Source organism: Rhinatrema bivittatum, chromosome 10, assembly GCF_901001135.1.
Source record: "Rhinatrema bivittatum chromosome 10, aRhiBiv1.1, whole genome shotgun sequence".
Classification (NCBI taxonomy): domain Eukaryota; kingdom Metazoa; phylum Chordata; class Amphibia; order Gymnophiona; family Rhinatrematidae; genus Rhinatrema; species Rhinatrema bivittatum.
Window position 1 is genome coordinate 121964990 of NC_042624.1, and position 18460 is coordinate 121983449.

General features: G+C 47.9%; 2 protein-coding genes across 12 annotated transcripts in view; both read left to right on the plus strand.

Moving 5' to 3' along the window:
• Positions 1 to 8771, plus strand: part of ARMH1 (armadillo like helical domain containing 1) — a 48525-nt gene extending 39754 nt beyond the window's left edge. For 3 of the 5 annotated variants that reach the window (XM_029618864.1, XM_029618866.1, XM_029618867.1), the window contains exons 10-12: positions 2598 to 2675; positions 2950 to 3052; positions 8425 to 8771. In XM_029618864.1, coding sequence (XP_029474724.1) covers positions 2598 to 2675; positions 2950 to 3052; positions 8425 to 8453 — 210 coding nt within the window. In that variant the 3' untranslated portion in view covers positions 8454 to 8771. Of the gene's footprint in view, positions 1 to 2597; positions 2676 to 2949; positions 3062 to 8424 lie in introns of all 5 variants that reach the window. The other 2 variants (XM_029618868.1, XM_029618869.1) reach the window with 2 other exon arrangements.
• Positions 8772 to 16347: 7576 nt separating this feature from the next.
• Positions 16348 to 18460, plus strand: part of LOC115100226 (kinesin-like protein KIF2C) — a 120112-nt gene continuing 117999 nt past the window's right edge. For all 7 annotated transcript variants that reach the window (XM_029618568.1, XM_029618571.1, XM_029618569.1 and 4 more), the window contains exon 1: positions 16348 to 16500. In XM_029618568.1, the coding sequence (XP_029474428.1) occupies positions 16425 to 16500 (76 nt within the window). In that variant the 5' untranslated portion in view covers positions 16348 to 16424. The remainder of the gene's footprint in view (positions 16501 to 18460) is intronic.

The following is an 18460-nucleotide window of genomic DNA, read 5'->3' on the forward strand; positions in this document are numbered from 1 at the left end:
GCCGCTCCCTGCAGGTTACCCCAATGTTTCTGTTAAGGGCAGTAACTGCCGCTCCCTGCAGGTTACCCCCATGTTTCTGTTAAGGGTAGTAGCTGTTGCTCTGTGCAGGTTACCCCATGTTTCTGTTAAGGGTAGTAACTGCCGCTCCGTGAGATTAGCCCCGTGTTTCTGTTCAGGGTAGTAACTGCCGCTCCATGCAGGTTACTCCCATGTTTCTATTAAGGGTAGTAACTGCCGCTCCGTGCAGGTTACCCCCATGTTTCTGTTAAGGGTAGTAACTGCCGCTCCGTGCAGGTTACCCCATGTTTCTATTAAGGGCAGTAACTGCCGCTCCGTGCAGGTTACCCCCATGTTTCTGTTAAGGGCAGTAACTGCCGCTCCGTGCAGGTTACCTCCATGTTTCTGTTAAGGGTAGTAACTGCCGCTCCCTGCAGGTTACCTCCATGTTTCTGTGAAGGGTAGAAACTGCCGCTCCCTGCAGGTTACCCCATGTTTCTATTAAGGGCAGTAACTGCCGCTCCATGCAGGTTACCCCCATGTTTCTGTTAAGGGCAGTAACTGCCGCTCCGTGCAGGTTACCCCCATGTTTCTGTTAAGGGCAGTAACTGCCGCTCTGTGCAGGTTACCCCCAGGCCCCTATTCATTCCCATCCTCTGGCCTGTAGTGATCGACAGTGTTTATCCCATGCAGGGAGTACTACAGTCACAGTGCCTCACAGCACCCAAAATGGATGGAGTTGGGGTGCGGCGGTGGAGTCTAAGATGGCTGCCTGAGAGGACGCTACTGCAGCTACCCTGGCTCCTCGTTTCCTAGCAAAGTTTTGTTTTTTCCTTGTGTATTGGGAGAAATGGCGCACAAGAGGAAGGGGAAAGTTCGGGTCTTTCCCCCATACCCAGCTGGCCCCGCGGGTATGCCGTCCCTACCTCCGGATTGAGGGCCTCCAGCCCCACTTGCGAGACTGGGAGAGGAGCCCCGTTTCCGCTGGGGGAAGTGACGCTGAGCCCACCTGATCCCCGTGAGCCGCCGCGATCTTCTCCCCTGGGTGAAGCCGTCGTAGGGTAAGCCCCGCTGGGTGGACTTGCTGAGCTGACCGCAGTTGGGACGCTCGGCCGGGGACTCCTGAGAGGGGAGGATTGAGCGCAGGAGTCGACCCCCTGGAGACATCGGGAGAAGGAGCGCGTTTGGAGGAGGAAGGAGCGAATAACCTGGCTCCCCTGGAGATTGTTAAACCGGCGGTGATTACATTGGAGTCCGTATGGGACCTAAGAGGAGGTATGACCCGGACATTTACAGAGCAGGCCCGACGCCTGGAAAGATCAGAGAAGAAAATTGAGTCTGTGGAAAAGGATCATTTCCTGTTATTGCAGGAGCCTTCCAGTTCCATACATTACTGTCTGATGATGTTAAACGCTTACAAGATTCCAACAATATTCCATCGTGAGGGATCGAATATCCTCCTTAAGGAGACTGGAGTCTATGGAGAAGTATTTGAGACATCTGAATGTGAGAAGGCTAAATTTTCCAAACATTATGGGGGAATTTCCCTTAGTGACTCTTAAGATTCCTATAGAATTAGTTCCTCCAGTGGAAAAAATGTTGTTTCTACCACAAAGAAAGAGTTGCTAGTGACCGGGATGATTTTGCAAATTTAACTGAATTTCATTTCATTTCATTTATTAAAATGTATTAATCGCCTAACACAGAACAGGCCTAGGCAATGAACATCTTGAGAACTCTAATATAGAGGTCACTGAGTACGACATGAGTCACTTATTGAAAGCCTATTTCAAGGATTTAAATGTTCCTTCATGGGAGGTCTGATGCAGAGTTACTCAACGTAGAAAATCTTTTTTGTTAATGCGGCCTGAGGCTTTGTCCACAGGTGCCGGATTCCTTTTGCGCTATCCGTGCAAATGCATAATAACATTTTCTGGAAATACTTACATTTTTTTCATGCCAGGGCAGTTGAGGCTGTTCCTAAATGGGAGGGCAAAGATCTACAATATGGGAAGGGATCTGTAATTAATGTGACGGAGTGTCATGAGCATTGTTAAAATGTGTTTTCTTCTAAGTCTCCTCTGATTTCTCCCCTCCCCCCTCATATTTCCTTTGAAATTATAAAGAGGCGACTTGTTGCTGTTTCTATGATAGTAGACATATCTATGGATATGTATGTAAAATGTAATTCATAGTAGAGATTTCTTCTCTTAGTTACATTGCAAAGAAGTTCTTTGTAAATTATCTGAAAAGCTGATACATAAAAAATAAAAACCAAAAAACCAAAATGGATGGAGTTCCAGCATGGTTGTAGGCCTTAGACTCTGTTAGCAGAAGGACTCCTCATCCATGATGGGCAGCTGGACGACACAGCTTCCAAGTAGTCTGGACACTCAGGAGGAAGTCCCCCGACTAATGGAGAAGAGGTGGACTTTCTGAGAGGGCAGCTACAGAAGTAGATACTGAATGTAAAAGGAAATTGTTCATAGTTGAAATAACTTTGAAAGCAGCTGATGGGATAGCTGAGGAGCTGGTTGTGGAGAGGGAGATGTATCTTGGAATCAGTATCTACACAGTGAATTATTCTTGTCTCTTTACAGTATTTAGTACAAACATCTCCTATTGTGGAAGAACATGTGAGAACAGCGATTGGGGAGACTCTCTTTCAGCTTCTAATGGTAAATATTGTTAAAGAATAAAGCCTGAGGCAGTTTCCTTAATGCTGGCCTGCTGTGGCAGCACAGCCCCTCCCTCACTATGGTCCTACCTCCTGTAGCAATGCCCTGCAGCCTTAGCACAGAAAGGCAAGGCATGGCACCCTGCAGCCACTCTTCTGCAGGGTCAGGATTGTTACAACAGGCTCTTCTCACTTCTGGATCTCTGAAGGAATCCCTTCAGAATGCCACTCGCTTCTTCAAGTTATTAATCAAATTCATCTGTTCATCTTTTTAGACTAATCCTGAAACTCTGTACATGACTATGGACCTGATTCAAGCTGAAATTCTGATTTCAAACAAAGTCAACATCCCAGAAAGTCTACATGGGAAGCCACTGGGTATGTGAGGTATCTGGAGATACATGAAATGTGGGGGAGGAGATGTCGGGTTTCAGTGGGAAAGGAAAATTGGTTCTTACCTGATAATTTTCATTCCTGTAGTACCACGGATAAGTCCAGTCTGTGGGTTATGCCTCCCTTCCAGCAGGTGGAGACAGAGAAAAACTTGAAGAGCACCTCTCTTAACTTGGAGCGCCACCTGCATCTCTTCAGTGTTTCTCTGTCTCCAGCAGATCGAGGTGCAATCCCTGCAGGCTTGACCTTTCTGTGTGGTTAAGTAAATCTCTTCAAAAAAAAAAAAGGGGGGAAAGATTCAGGGAGCAAACCAGATCAAGCCTTGCTCCTCGTGAGCCTCTGGCTGTTCCGTTCCAACTCAGCGCGGGAACGGCAGCCATTTTAGACTCTTTAGCTGCGCAGGCCCATGCAGTGTGGAGGGGATTTCCCCCCCCCCCCCCCCCCCACCCCGATTTGTCTCCCAGGCCAGCCAGTCCGGACGATCCTGATGACCAGGATCAGGATTTTTTGAATCCACTGCCCGATCCGCTGGTGGGGGAAGGGGGCGGAGATAATTCCTTTTCCTTGGATTTTGTGCTTTTAATGCACAAAGCCTTTCTGGCAACGCAAGCACAGCTATCTGAGCCTTCCGGTTTGGGGTGCCCTGCGGGGCCCCCTCAGAAGCTGCCTAAGCCAGGACCCCCAGACCTCCCTTCACGTTGCGAAGCTTCGGAGCTCCTCCCTTGCGGGCTGTTCTACTCCTCCTGATGGGGCACCCGTGGGATCTTCGGATCCTTCTCTCATCCCGCCTCCTCCTTTGGGAACGGAACCTGAGGAAGAACTGGGGAAGCCGTCCCACCTTGAGGGTGACGACCCTAAGGTAGTTTGTCTCTTTCAAAGGGAGGAATTGGATCCTTTAATTCCATGGGTCTTTTAGGACCTCGGGGTTGACCTCCCGCAAAGCGTGCTTCCCCTGGGTTCAGTGGACACAGGGCTAGCGGGCTTGCGAGGCCCAGCAAAAACATTTCCTTTTCATTCCATGGTTCAGGAATTGATGCCTAGAGAGTGGAATGTGCCTGAGGCTGGGCTCTGTGAGAACCCGGCAGAAGCAGAACGCCTGGATGTAGTGGTAGCTTATGGGGCTGATGCCCTGTATGATCTTCTGAGAACGTCCTCCCAGAGTTTGGTGTCTGCGATGTCCGCAAGTGACTCTTATGGCTATACAACTGGGCTGCAGACGTTTCTTCCAAGGCTCAGTTAAGCTCTCTGCCCTTTAAGGGAAAGCTTCTTTTTGGCGAGGACTTGGAGCAGATGATCAGGTCTCTTGGTGAGAACAAACTGCACAAGCTCCCAGAGGATTGACCCAAATCCTCCAGAGGCTTCCTGCCGGCTAGGTTGCATTTTCATGGCCAACGTAGATTTCGTCAGAGCAGAGCGCACAGTGGAGGTCAGCGACAACCAGTGGGGAGACCACAGACGTGGTCCTCTTCCTTTCGGGGATGTAGACCCTCCCGAAACGGAGTCTCTTCAGCCACGATAGGCTCCACGTCCTCTCAATGAAATGCGGCCGGCCCATCCCTCGAACCCTCTTGTAGGGGGGCGGCTGTCCCAGTTTTACGAGGAGTGGGCCAGGATAACCACCGATCAGTGGGTCTTAAACTTCATAAAGCACGGCTACACTTTGGAATTTGCTCGGCCTCTTCGAGTCTCTTCATGATCTCCCCTTGCGATTCTCCTACCAAGGCACAGATCTTGCAGCAGACTCTCGAATGTTTTATTGCCTTGGGAACTGTAGTTCCCGTCCCCCAGGCCAAGTGGAAAAGGAAGATATTCCATCTATTTTGTGGTTCCCAAGAAGGAAGTATCCTTCCTGCCGATTCTCGACCTCATAAGAGTCAACAGAGCGCTCAAAGTCCCGCATTTCCGAATGGAGACTCTATGCGGCGGTACGCAGCAGCATATTTCTAGCTTCCTTGGATCTCACGGAAGCGTACTTGCACATAGCCATTCGCAAAGCTCACCAGAAGTATCTTCGCTTCAAGATTCTCGGAAAACATTTTCAGTTCGCTGTCCTGCCCTTCGGACTCGCCACAGCGCCCTGCACGTTTACCAAGGTAATGGTGGCCATGGCAGTGGCCCTACGCAGAGAGGCTATTCTGGTGCACCTGTACCTGGATGACTGGCTCATTTGGGCGACGTCCCGGGAGCTCTGCGTGGAAGCTGTCTCCAAAGTCCTCAGTCTTCTCGAGTTTCTCGGATGGATCGTCAGTCAGGCCAAAAGCAAGCTTCTTCCTTCTCAAATCATGGATTTTTTGAGGGTTTGGTTCAACACCAGTCGGGGGAAGGTATCCCTCCCGCCGGAGCGGATCAACAAGTTGTTGACAGGGAATGTGTATTTTGAGGTATCGGGGAGTATGGTGATTTAGGGAAGCATTTCTCGTGGCCGCTACTTGTACGAGCCAGCTCATGTGACCTGGCAGGAGAAACAGTGCCATGAGAAGAGCCAGCTCATGTGTGTTGCTGGGAGAAGCTGTGCTATGAGACGAGCCAGCCCATAGATGTTGGCAGGAGGAGCAGTGAGAAGAGCCAGCTCAGGGAAGTTGGTGGGAGAAGCAGTGCCGTGAGAAGCATAGCAACAACTCAAGCCTATTCCAGGTATATGGAGCAGCAAGATGGAAAGAATAGTCTGGAGTTGACCATGTAGGTGAAGGGAGTAAATATGGGTGACTAGCTGGATGAGTGACATTCCCAAGAAGGGGTGTAGAGAAAGGTAAGGAGGAGCTGCAGAGAGAAGGCTTTTGTGGATGAGTAAGAGGAGCTTGAATTGTATGTGGAAATGTATGGGGAGCCAATGTAGTGATTAAGAAGGGGGTTATGTGGGCATAGCAACATTGGTGGAAGATAAGTTGCACAGCTGAATTTTAATAGATTGTTGTGGAGAAAGATGGCTCATTGGGAGACCTGTGAGGAGCAGGTTACAATAGACTAAGCAGGAAGCAGTGAGAGTGGATAAGGGTTTTGGCAGTGTGTTCAGAAAGGAAGGGATGGATTTTGCTAATAATATAGTAAATGATGGCAGATCAAGACCAAAATGTCTCAGGATGTTACAGAGAAAGCAATGATAGGTTTTAGCATCCAGGGACCATTATTCAAAGAACCCTAAAACAGCTAGCTGAGCCAGCGAAAATTAGCTAGATGTTAGCCTTACTATTCAGTGGAATAAACGTCCTGCTGAATATCCCCGAATAAAGTTATTTGGCTGCGTTTTGCAGGATAACATTAAATCTAGCTGGCTATTTTTGATTATTGCTGGTTCATTAAAAAAATTCCAGGGATTTTAAACCTACAGGAAGGGGAGCATAGCAACCCACTACTGCCAGTGTAGCCAACCGAGCAAGATGTATGGGAGAACAGCAGCTGAGGCAGGGGAAAGCCAAGTCTTAGTCAAAGTAAGAAGACAGAGAATGTGAGAAATAAAGAGGTCATGCATGTAGGCCAGTTTGTTGGAAATAGAGTAGGGAACACGAGAAAGGGAGGAAGGAGGGGATAGGAATAAGATTGGAGGGGTAACAGCGTGATGTGCACAGATGGGGTGAGAGTTGCCTTGGAGAGCCAGGATTTGGACTGATATCCCCAAATGAGCCAGAGAATATGGAAAAGGAGGGGTGTGACAACAATGATGAAGATGAGATGCTGATAAGATGCATGGGCTATGCTCCCTAACCAGCCCATGTAAGGTCCCATGCTGTGCCCAGCCTGCCAGTGTACCTTCATCTTGTAATGTCTGGCTAGTCGCGGGATGGATCCACGACAGGCTGCACTCACCCTGGATACCGCCCAATCTTGTCCACCTTCCATCATGGCAAGAATGCTGCCGTTGCTGTCTTTCCCGGCTGCACCATACTGTTCCCTCCGGCGTGCGTGCGAGCATCAGCCCAACTCTTATGAGCTTCACGGCAGGAAAAAGACAGCATTGCGCAAAGGTGATATCAGCACAGGCGGGGGATTTAAACTGCAGTTGTGCCACCAGATGCTGACTCAGCAACAGGTCCTCCCGCAGCCCTTGCAGTACGTGTTGCTTCTTGCCTCATCCTGCCTCTACCAGCCTGACCAGCTTGTTTTGCTTGGTCCAGCCTGCCTTGCCTCATCCAGTTTGTGTTGCTTGGTCCAGCCCAGCCTGCCTGGCCCCAGCTCCTTTCCAGTCTTGCTCCTGCCTCCTTCCGGTCCCTTGCCTGCTTGATTTCCTGGTACTGATCTCTGCTACGGATCCTGACTACACCTTGCCTGGATCCTTGGCCAGGCTGACCTCAGCCTGGCTCTGGGCATTCTTTCTCTGACCTGTGGGGAATGGGGCTGGTATAGGTGAAGGTCCACTTCAGTCCTGTCGAAGGGCATGTCTGCCAGCTGTTGGCATGAGCCTTGTAGGTTCTCCTCTTGGGCTGCGTCAACCACACCACACTACAGGGACTCACAACCATGACAAATATACCAGTAAGGGAAGAAGATCAGCAGTATATTTGTTTTGTGGTACTGGACCTTTTGGTTTGGACATTGATAAACCTTTTTCCATGTAATGGGGGTGGGTGGAAGTAGCAGCCTTTCACCAGGAAAGGTACTTTGGTTCATTCATTTCTGGATGATTGATTGATCAGAGCGAAGTCCACTCAGGAGAGCGAAGCAGACACAGCCAGAGTGGTGCAACTGTTGTAAGAGTTAGGCTGGGTGGTCACAGTGTTGGCAAGAGCAAGCTGGTACCTTCTCAGTCTCTGGAATATCTGGAAGTATTATTCCACACCAAGTCTGGTCAGGTGCAGTTGACAGCGGAAAGGATACAAAAGCTATAACTTCAGATCAGAGCCTTGTTAAGGTTTCAGAGCCTTTCAGCCTAGAGCTATCTGCAGGTGGTAGAATCCATGGAAAGGATGTGCAGGCTCTGATCTGAAGTTATAGCTTTTGTATCCTTTCAGTTGTGAGTTCTCCCATTTGTTTCTTTTTTATCATCTTTTTTAATTGTTTCCTGGGAGCTCTTTGGGAAGTTTTGCTTAATATTTTTCTTAGTTTGCTACGTAGAATACTGACATCTTGAGCAAAGCACAGGATATTATATGGGCTGATGTCAGCAAACCTGTTGTTCTTTGTCTCCATCTGCTGGTTTGGGAGCATATCACACACATCTGGACTGGACTGGTTGGATTCAAGGAAAGAAAATTATCAGGTAAGAGTAAATTTCTCCTTGAAGCTTAAGAACAGTGGACTTTCTACCCCAGAAGTGACTGCATATATATTTCTGTGGTCATACTTGTATACTGTACTGGATGAGAGGGGCTGTTTAAATTAATATCATTCTCATTAAGGCTTTTTTTATTGCTCTGTTTCAGTGAGAGAAGCTGCAGAGAGGAACATTTAGGAACGGCTGGCATTGTGCACAGTAGCAAACCATCTTTCATGCACTGTCCAGTGCCTGTAGCACAACCTGGCAAGAAGTCCCTGAGAAGAAGCTGTGACATCTCAGATTTATTGTTTGCTTGTTTCGTGTGTTGCAGGAAAGTTCGGCCTCCAGCAGCAGTTAATGGCCAAACCAGTAGTAGTTTAACTCGTACACCTGTGCAGCATTTTGCCTTTTCTATAGAAAGCTGCACTCCTAGGAATCTTTTCTTACTTGTTCTTTCTCTGATAAGCATTAAAAGTAAAGAAATGAAATGTAGTGTCTGTCCGTGCTGCGATAGTAAAGCTTTTGAAGATGTTGCCATTATTGGTTCTTTTCCACTAGCAGGTGATACTGTGACCTGGCCAGAAAAGGGTCAGAGGGTTTGCATGGAATTCTGGCAGATCCTCCATAAGGGGGAGGGAATGGACACTGGGTAGATGTGGGGTGCATGCAGAGAAGAAGCTGGGTGAAGGAGTTGTGAAGAAAGGTGGAAAGAAATTGACAACTGGACAGGTGGTGGGTAGAGAGAGAGAGAGAACGCTGGGCACTTCAAAACCGGGGGGAAAAGACTGGGAGGGAAGGGGAGAGAGGAGAGGAGAGATACTGGACTGGAGGCGAGATGCACTGTGGACAGGGTGAAAGGGATGGGGATGTAGGACTTGGGAGAAGGCTGAGAGGAGGGTGAGAAGTCGATGCAGAGGGGGCGAGAGAGAGGGATGCTATGCCAGAGGTTTGCATGGGTACACAATACCTTTGCAGCAGCCCTGAGTTTTGGTGCAGTAATTGATATTGGAAAGCACTGAGAAGAAAGGATCACCTTGCTGGTGGCTGAAGAGAATCGGTAAGGTAAGTACTGCTTGGGGAAATTTTAGAACTTAAAAGTTTTGGGGAGAAGTAAACTATTGGGGTAGATTCTTTAGTGTATTCATGGGTCTGTCTTAAATAGCTTGTCGGAGGGCAGGCAAAAACCAGGAGTTTGTGTGTTCCCTGTTCCACGCACAGGTCCCCAGATGCAGGCCGAGCTCCGGAGTCTCAATGCGTGGATGAGACGATGGTGCAAGGAAGGAACTGGGGAACCTTTTGGGGAACCTTTTGGGGAAGGGGGAGTCTCTTCCGAAGGGATGGGCTCCATCTTAACCAGAGTGGAACCAGGCTGCTGGCGCTAACCTTTAAAAAGGAGATAGAGCAGCTTTTAAACTAAATAATTTAATCCTAAATTGAATGTCGGTATATTAAAGAAAGAAAGAAATAAATAAAAAATAAATAGAACAAAGGGGAAAGCCGACAGTCGCTCAGCAGCGCGTGGTTCGGAGGGAGGTATCTTCAAAGGATACTAATGATGCATTAGAATTAGGGCATCCCGACAGTGAGGTTCCAATAATTAGAAAAGTAGTCCAAGTGCCTGTAACTAAAAACTCACCTGAGCTAAAAAATTCTAACTTATCCCTATCAATTAAAAAGCAGAATGAAAATACAAACAAAAAACAAACTTTGAAATGTTTGTATGCTAATGCCAGAAGTCTAAGAAGTAAGATGGCAGAATTAGAGTGTATAGCAGTGAATGATAACATAGATTTAATTAGTACTTCAGAGACATAGTTGAAAGAAGATAGAAACATAGAAATGACGGCAGAAGAAGACCAAACGGCCCATCCAGTCTGCCCAGCAAGCTACGCAGTTTATCCATTTTTTTTTTTAATCTTCCCCCCCCCCTTTTTTTTCTCCCCCTCCCCCGTCACTATTGGCTTCCAGCACCCTCCGGCCCCAATTCCCTTCCACCCCTCCACCACTGCAGAGAGCAGTGCCGTATCCGCATCCCAATGAACATCCAGCTCAATCAGGGGTAGCAACTGCCGCAATAAACGGCCACACCCCTGCCCCATACTCTTACCCACCTCTGTTTTGCTTGTTTGTTTTTTTGTTTTTTTGTTTTTGTTTTTTTGTTTTTTTGGAGATGGCAGCCCTCCAACCTTCCGCTCCGTGAAGGTGGAACACAAACCACTGGCATCCCGCTCCGTGAATGCCTCTGTGGCTACTGCCGCTCCGTGCAGTATTTTGCTGCCTGAAGGTGGAACAACTACTGGCCACTGGCATCCCGCTCCGTGAATGCCTCTGTGGCTACTGCCGCTCCGTGCAGTGTTTTACCACCTCCTCTATATTTATGCCCACTAGACTTGATGGATCCACAGTGTTTATCCCACGCCCCTTTGAAGTCTTTCACAGTTTTAGACTTCACCACTTCCTCCGGAAGGGCGTTCCAGGCATCCACCACCCTTTCCCTGAAGAAATACTTCCTGACATTGGTTCTTAGTCTTCCTCCCCGGAGCCTCAGCTCGTGACCTCCAATGGGATAGTGCTATTCTGGGGTACAAATTCTATCGCAATGACAGAGAGAGGAACTTGGTGGGGGATGGTGCTTTATGTCCGGGATGGCATAGAATCCAACAGGATAAACATCCTGCAAGAGATTAAGGGGTACATTTTAAAAGGTGCGCACGCGCGTCTGTGCGCACGGTTCCTGGAGTGTGCACATGGACGCACGGATTTTATAACATATGTGCGCCGGCGCGGGCATGTTATAAATTCCGTGAGCCGTGTGCACATGCTCACCGGATTTTATAATCCCTGCGCACGCATGTGAGGGTGGTGTGCAGAGGGGGCAGGGCCAACTTTGGAAGAGTACGTGCACCAACGCAATCAGGCCTCCCCCAGTTCCCTCCCAGTCTGCTCCAATTAAGGAGGGCACTGGTAGGGAACTTCCCTACCCCCTTACCTACCCTTCCTTCCCTTTCCCCTCTCCACTCCAGCTCCTAATGCCTATATAGCTACCCCTAATTTTTTATGTTTTTACTTACTCCTTGGAAGCGGAAGCAGAAGCAACTTACGCATGCCGGCTGGCTGCCGGCGCACACTTCCTCAGGACAGCTGAGGACGGTTTTCAAGGGTGATGATTCAGAATGAACTGAACCAAATCATGGTGAACCTGGAAGATGTGGTAGACCAGATTGCAAAACTGAAGAGTAGTAAATCACCTGGACCGGATGGTATGCATCCCAGGATTCTGAAAGAAATAAAAAATTAAATTTCAGATCTATTTCAATTAACTTGTAACCTATCATTAAAATCATCTGATGTACCTGAAAATTGTAAGATGGCCAATTTAACCCCGATATTTAAAAAGGGCTCCATGAGTGATCTGGGAAATTAAAGACTGATAAACCTGGTTTCAGTGTCGGGAAAAATCGTGGAAAATGTTATAAATAATACAATCACAAAACATTTAGATAATCATGGTTTGATGGGACACAGCCAGCATGGATTTACCCAAGGGAAGTCTTGCCTCACAAATCTCCTACATTTTTTTTTGAAGGGGTGGATAAACATGTGGATAAAGGTGAACCAGTAGATGTGGGGTATTTGGATTTTTAGAAGGCGTTTGACAAAGTCCTGCATGAGAGGCTTCTAAGAAAACTAAAAAGTCATGGGATAGGAGGTGATGTCCTTTCATGAATTACAACTGGTTAAAAGACAGGAAACAGAGAGTAGGATTAAATGGTCAGTTTTTACAATGGAAAATGGTAAACAGTTGAGTGCCTCAGGGATCTGTCCTTGGATGGTTCTTTTCAATATATTTATAAATGATCTGGAAAGGGGGATGATGAGTGAGGTGATATTTGCAGATGTTACAAAATTATGCAGAATATTTAAATCTCAAGCAGATTATGATGAATTGCAGTAGGACCTTCGAGACTGGAAGATTGGGCATCCAAATGGCAGATGAAATTTAATGTGGACAAGAGCAAGGTGATGCATATAGGGAAAAATAATCCTTGCTGTAGTTACACGATGTTAGATTCCATATTAGGAGCTACCACCCAGGAAAAAGATCTAGGCATCATAGTGGTTAATACTTTAAAATCGTCGGCTCAGTGTGCTGCGGCAGTCAAAAAAGCAAACAGAATGTTAGGAATTATTAGGAAGGGAATGGTTAATAGAATGGAAAATGTCATAATGCCTCTGTATCGCTCCATGGTGAGACTGCACCTTGAATACTGTGTACAATTCTGGTCGCCGTATCTCAAAAAAGATATAGTTGCGATGGAGAAGGTACAGAGAAGGGCAACCAAAATGATAAGGGGAATGGAACATCTCCCCTATGAGGAAAGGCTGAAGAGGTTAGGGCTGTTCAGCTTGAAGAAGAGATGACTGAGGGGGGATATGATAGAGATCTACAAAATCATGAAAGGACTTGAACAAGTTAATGTAAATCGGTTATTTACTCTCTCAGATAACAGAAAGACTAGGGAGCACTCCATGAAGTTAGCAAGTAGCTCAATTAAAACAAATCAAAGAAAATTATTTTTCACTCAGTGCATAGTTAGCTCTGGAATTCATTGCCAGAGGATGTGGTTATGGCAGTTAGTGTTACTGGGTTTAAGAAAGGTTTGGATAAGTTTCTAGAGGTTAAATTCATAAACTGATATTACGGTAATTAATAAGCAATAGTAGCTTGTAATCTGTCTATTGTTTGGGTACTTGCCAGGTTCTTATGGCCTGGATTGACCACTGTTGGAAACAGGATGCTGGGCTTGATGAACCCTTGCTCTGACCCAGTATGGCTTTTTTTATGTTCTGAGACTGTCTTAGCCTTATATGCTCTGTCTTGGGACATGTAGAGCTGGTATAAAAATTTGTATTGCGTCTCTCTAAGAACCATATTTTCCGTAATCTGATGTATATGCTTCAAGCAATAGCCTAACTCCTCACTTTGAAGTTTGCCCATCTATTCCATTTCAGATAAATCTCTATAAACTCCTTCAAATCTTTCAGGTTACTTACAGGCCGATACAGTACAGTGCGCTCCAATGGAGCACACTGTTAACCCTTGATTGGACGCGCGTTTTCCCTTACCTTAATGACACTTTACACCCTGATTCCCCTCTCCCTCTGTACTTACGTTTCTTATAGTGCCACATCTCAGTTTAATGAGGCCTTGTTGTTCATTGTAAGTTCTCTGCAAATTCCTTATTGTCCAAGTACTTTTTTGTTACTCTTTTCTCATTGTAAGCTGCCCAAGAGGCAGTCCAAGTTATTTATTGTTAGTTTTTGTGTTTCATTGTAAGCTGCCCAAGAGGCATCAGTTTGATTTCACTGTAAACCGGTGCGATATGTATATTATACAGGAACATCGGTATATAAAAATAAAAACTAAAATAAATAAATAATACCCCTTATTCAGTAAGGGGCAGAAAACGCGCGTCCAACCCGCCGAACCTAATAGCGCCCTCAACATGCAAATGCATGTTGAGGGCCCTATTAGGTATGCCCGCATGATTCAGTAAGTACAATGTGCAGCCACGCTGCACGTTTTACTTTCAGAAATTAGCGCCTACCCAAAGGTAGGCGCTAATTTCTTCAGGCACTGGGAAAGTGCACAGAAAAGCAGTAAAAACTGCTTTTCTGTGCACCCTCCGACTTAATATCATGGCAATATTAAGTCGGAGGACCCGAAGGCTAAAAAAAGTAAAAAAAAAAAAAAAGTAAAATTTTGAATTTGGCTGGCGGCTGTCGGGTCGAAAACCGGACGCTCAATTTTGTCACCATCCGGTTTCCGAGTCTGTGGCTGTCAGCGGGCTCGAGAACTGACGCCGGCAAAATTGAGCGTCGGCTGTCAAACCCACTGACAGCCGCCGCTCCTGTCAAAAAGGAGGTGATAGGGACACGCTAGTGTCCTTAGCGCCTCCTTTTGCCCGTTTCTACCACCAGGCCTAATTTAAATACTGCATCGTGCGCGCAGGCGAGTGGCCTGTGCGCGTGCTGGGAGAGCGGGTGTTCGCCTGCTCTCCTGCGGACTTTACTGAATTGGCCTGTTAGAACTCTATTATAATGGGCCAGATTCCCTTATCCCCTAATAATATCTCTCCAATAAGTCTACTAGATCTATCCTTCATGCTGGGATAATTTGCAAAGTAACATCCAAGCTTTTCTACAAGAGCTCACTACCAGGTGTAGCTTCAGTTCCCTTGGGACCTCTCACGCATTGAACTGGATCAGGGAATTTAAAGAAATTGACCTAAACCAACCTTGCAGGAGTTCTCAAGCTGGAAAGCATGAGGTCTCAAAGATCCAATCCACTACATGTCTAAGCATACAGGCCAGGTTGTACCTCTGCTCCCTCTCTAGTCAGTTCCTGAACCAATTGCTCCATAACACAGTCTTGTATTCCATCCAGGAACTTTATCTCTCTAGCATGCACTGATGTTTCACTTACCCAGTCAATATTGGGTTAATTAAATGTGGTACAGAGGAAGATACATTCATGGACTCTGGATGTGCCCAGATGTTCATAAGTTCTGGAGGAGGTGACATCATGTCATTCTTAGTTATCCTCAGTATCTATGTATCTATTTACTAATGATACCCCGGACTTGAGTGCTAGTAGCAAACTGTTCATAAAGCTGGGTTGATAGCGAAGAAAGTCATTTTGGTTACTTGGATTGAAATAAAGAGTCCGCAAATAACTAATTGGCATTCTAGGATGGTCAAATTGTTAATTTTTGAGGATCTAATTGTCAAAATTTTGTCAACTAAAAAGTTTAACGCTATGTTAGATGTGTGGCAACATTTTCTAGATTCCCTCTCACGTACTGTACAAAATATAATATTAAATGTAATAATTATATAACGTTGCCTGGTATTTTATGACAGTAAGACCTAGGTTTATAAATTACTATAAATATCACGGAAATAGCGCCCACAATAAAAAATGGGGGTGGTAAGACTAATTTTGGGCTCAGGAAGAGAGAGAGAGAGAGAGAACCTCTGAAAAGGCTCACATAAAAGGTAACTATTTATACCACTGTAAGAGGGGGCACTAGTAACTCAGCGTGAGGTTTGTGGGGTGGAGTAGGTTTTGGGGCATGCCCGTGCAATTGAATGGAGCAGCACACCCAAGGAGGCAGCGGGCCAGCCCGTCGGCAGCAGTGCTCTCGCCTTCTTCGAAGAAAGAGGATATGAGCTCCTATTGTCTTCTGGTGGACGAAGAAACAGAGGGCTGTCCGTGCCGCCATGGGGGCGTGAGAGCCGCGACGGGGACCATGCCCAGGGCAGCGCAGAAGCTAGCACCGGCCCTGTTTTGGGGCACAGTTTTACATAAGCAGTCATTGGTACGAACAGCACAGTTGCCATCAGTGAAGATTCACTGTCATTTGGCGTGATGAAATGCAGAAGAAGAGTAGAGTCTCCATTAATTTTCCCACCACTGAGGTGAGGCTAACTGGCCTGCGGTTTCCAGCCTCCTCTCTTGTGAAGTGGGATCACTACCGCAGGCCTTTCCTGGTCAATAGATCGATCCCTGGAAATGCAAGGGGACAATGCAGTCAGTCTGTGGGAGGCTGAAAGTAAGCCTTGCCCTGGGTGCCAGTGTGTTTAACGCTTACCCAGGCTTCCCTGTCCATCTTTTTGTTTAAGCAGGTGCTTTAATCCGGATTTATTTATGTGATTTATTTACATTCCGCTTTTCAGCAGATTACATTCAGGTACTGTAGGTATTTCCCTATCCCTAGAGGGCTCACAATCTAAAGGCAAAGTAAGGTAAGGAGTAGCAGTGGGATTTGAACCCTTCTGCTTTAGCAAGTTTATCGCCCCATTTTACACCGGTTCTCAGGCAAAGCCTAAAAAGGATCCGTCCTAGGCGCAGGGCTCAGACCCAAGGGAAGTAACTACGGCTGCCCCAAGTTAAAGGAGGTGGCAGCCGGCTGGCTCCCCTCTTCTGCCTCTGCTCTGCACTGGACATGCGCACGCCGGGACTTTGGGTCAATGACTGCAAATCCCAGGAGCCTGCAGGGGACTTGCGCCTCCGCCGCAGCGTGATGACGTTGAGGCCGACGAGCGCTGTTTAAAAGTGTGGCGGTTAGTGGCGGCGTTAGCGCATGAGCCGGAATCGCTGCTATGGAGAGCATCGCACAGAACGAGCTGCTGTGCCGGCTGGTGCAGGGCCTCGCCATCAAAATCCAGCGCAGCAGTGGTGAGCGCGCATCCCCGGGTCCTCCTGTCCCCACCGCCAACCTACTGCAAGCTCCTGTTCTAACACCCCTATCCCCTCCCCCAGTCTGTAATATCCAGCCCTAATCCCCCACCTGATCTCCTGTTCTAACACCCCTATCCCCTCCCCCAGTCTGTAATATCCAGCCCTAATCCCCACCTGATCTCCTGTTCTAACACCCCTATCCCCTCCCCCAGTCTGTAATATCCAGCCCTAATCCCCCACCTGATCTCCTGTTCTAACACCCCTATCCCCTCCCCCACGCCTGTAATATCCAGCCCTAATCCCCCACCTGATCTCCTGTTCTAACACCCCTATCCCCTCCCCCAGTCTGTAATATCCAGCCCTAATCCCCCACCTGATCTCCTGTTCTAACACCCCTATCACCTCCCCCAGTCTGTAATATCCAGCCCTAATCCCCCACCTGATCTCCTGTTCTAACACCCCTATCCCCTCCCCCAGTCTGTAATATCCAGCCCTAATCCCCCACCTGATCTCCTGTTCTAACACCCCTATCCCCCCCCAGTCTGTAATATCCAGCCCTAATCCCCACCTGATCTCCTGTTCTAACACCCCTATCCCCTCCCCAGTCTGTAATATCCAGCCCTAATCCCCCACCTGATCTCCTGTTCTAACACCCCTATCCCCTCCCCCAGTCTGTAATATCCAGCCCTAATCCCCCACCTGATCTCCTGTTCTAACACCCCTATCCCCTCCCCCAAGTCTGTAATATCCAGCCCTAATCCCCCACCTGATCTCCTGTTCTAACACCCCTATCCCCCCCCCCCAGTCTGTAATATCCAGCCCTAACCCCCACCTGATCTCCTGTTCTAACACCCCTATCCCCCCCAGTCTGTAATATCCAGCCCTAATCCCCCCACCTGATCTCCTGTTCTAACACCCCTATCCCCTCCCCCAGTCTGTAATATCCAGCCCTAATCCCCACCTGATCTCCTGTTCTAACACCCCTATCCCCTCCCCCAGTCTGTAATATCCAGCCCTAATCCCCCACCTGATCTCCTGTTCTAACACCCCTATCCCCTCCCCCAGTCTGTAATATCCAGCCCTAATCCCCCACCTGATCTCCTGTTCTAACACCCCTATCCCCTCCCCCAGTCTGTAATATCCAGCCCTAATCCCCCACCTGATCTCCTGTTCTAACACCCCTATCCCCTCCCCCAGTCTGTAATATCCAGCCCTAATCCCCACCTGATCTCCTGTTCTAACACCCCTATCCCCTCCCCCAGTCTGTAATATCCAGCCCTAATCCCCCCCCTGATCTCCTGTTCTAACACCCCCTATCCCCTCCCCCAGTCTGTAATATCCAGCCCTAATCCCCACCTGATCTCCTGTTCTAACACCCCTATCCCCCCCAGTCTGTAATATCCAGCCCTAATCCCCCACCTGATCTCCTGTTCTAACACCCCTATCCCCTCCCCCAGTCTGTAATATCCAGCCCTAATCCCCACCTGATCTCCTGTTCTAACACCCTTATCCCCTCCCCCAGTCTGTAATATCCAGCCCTAATCCCCCACCTGATCTCCTGTTCTAACACCCCTATCCCCTCCCCCAGTCTGTAATATCCAGCCCTAATCCCCCACCTGATCTCCTGTTCTAACACCCCTATCCCCTCCCCCCAGTCTGTAATATCCAGCCCTAATCCCCCACCTGATCTCCTGTTCTAACACCCCTATCCCCTCCCCCAGTCTGTAATATCCAGCCCTAATCCCCCACCTGATCTCCTGTTCTAACACCCCTATCCCCTCCCCCAGTCTGTAATATCCAGCCCTAATCCCCCACCTGATCTCCTGTTCTAACACCCTTATCCCCTCCCCCAGTCTGTAATATCCAGCCCTAATCCCCCACCTGATCTCCTGTTCTAACACCCCTATCCCCCCCCCAGTCTGTAATATCCAGCCCTAATCCCCACCTGATCTCCTGT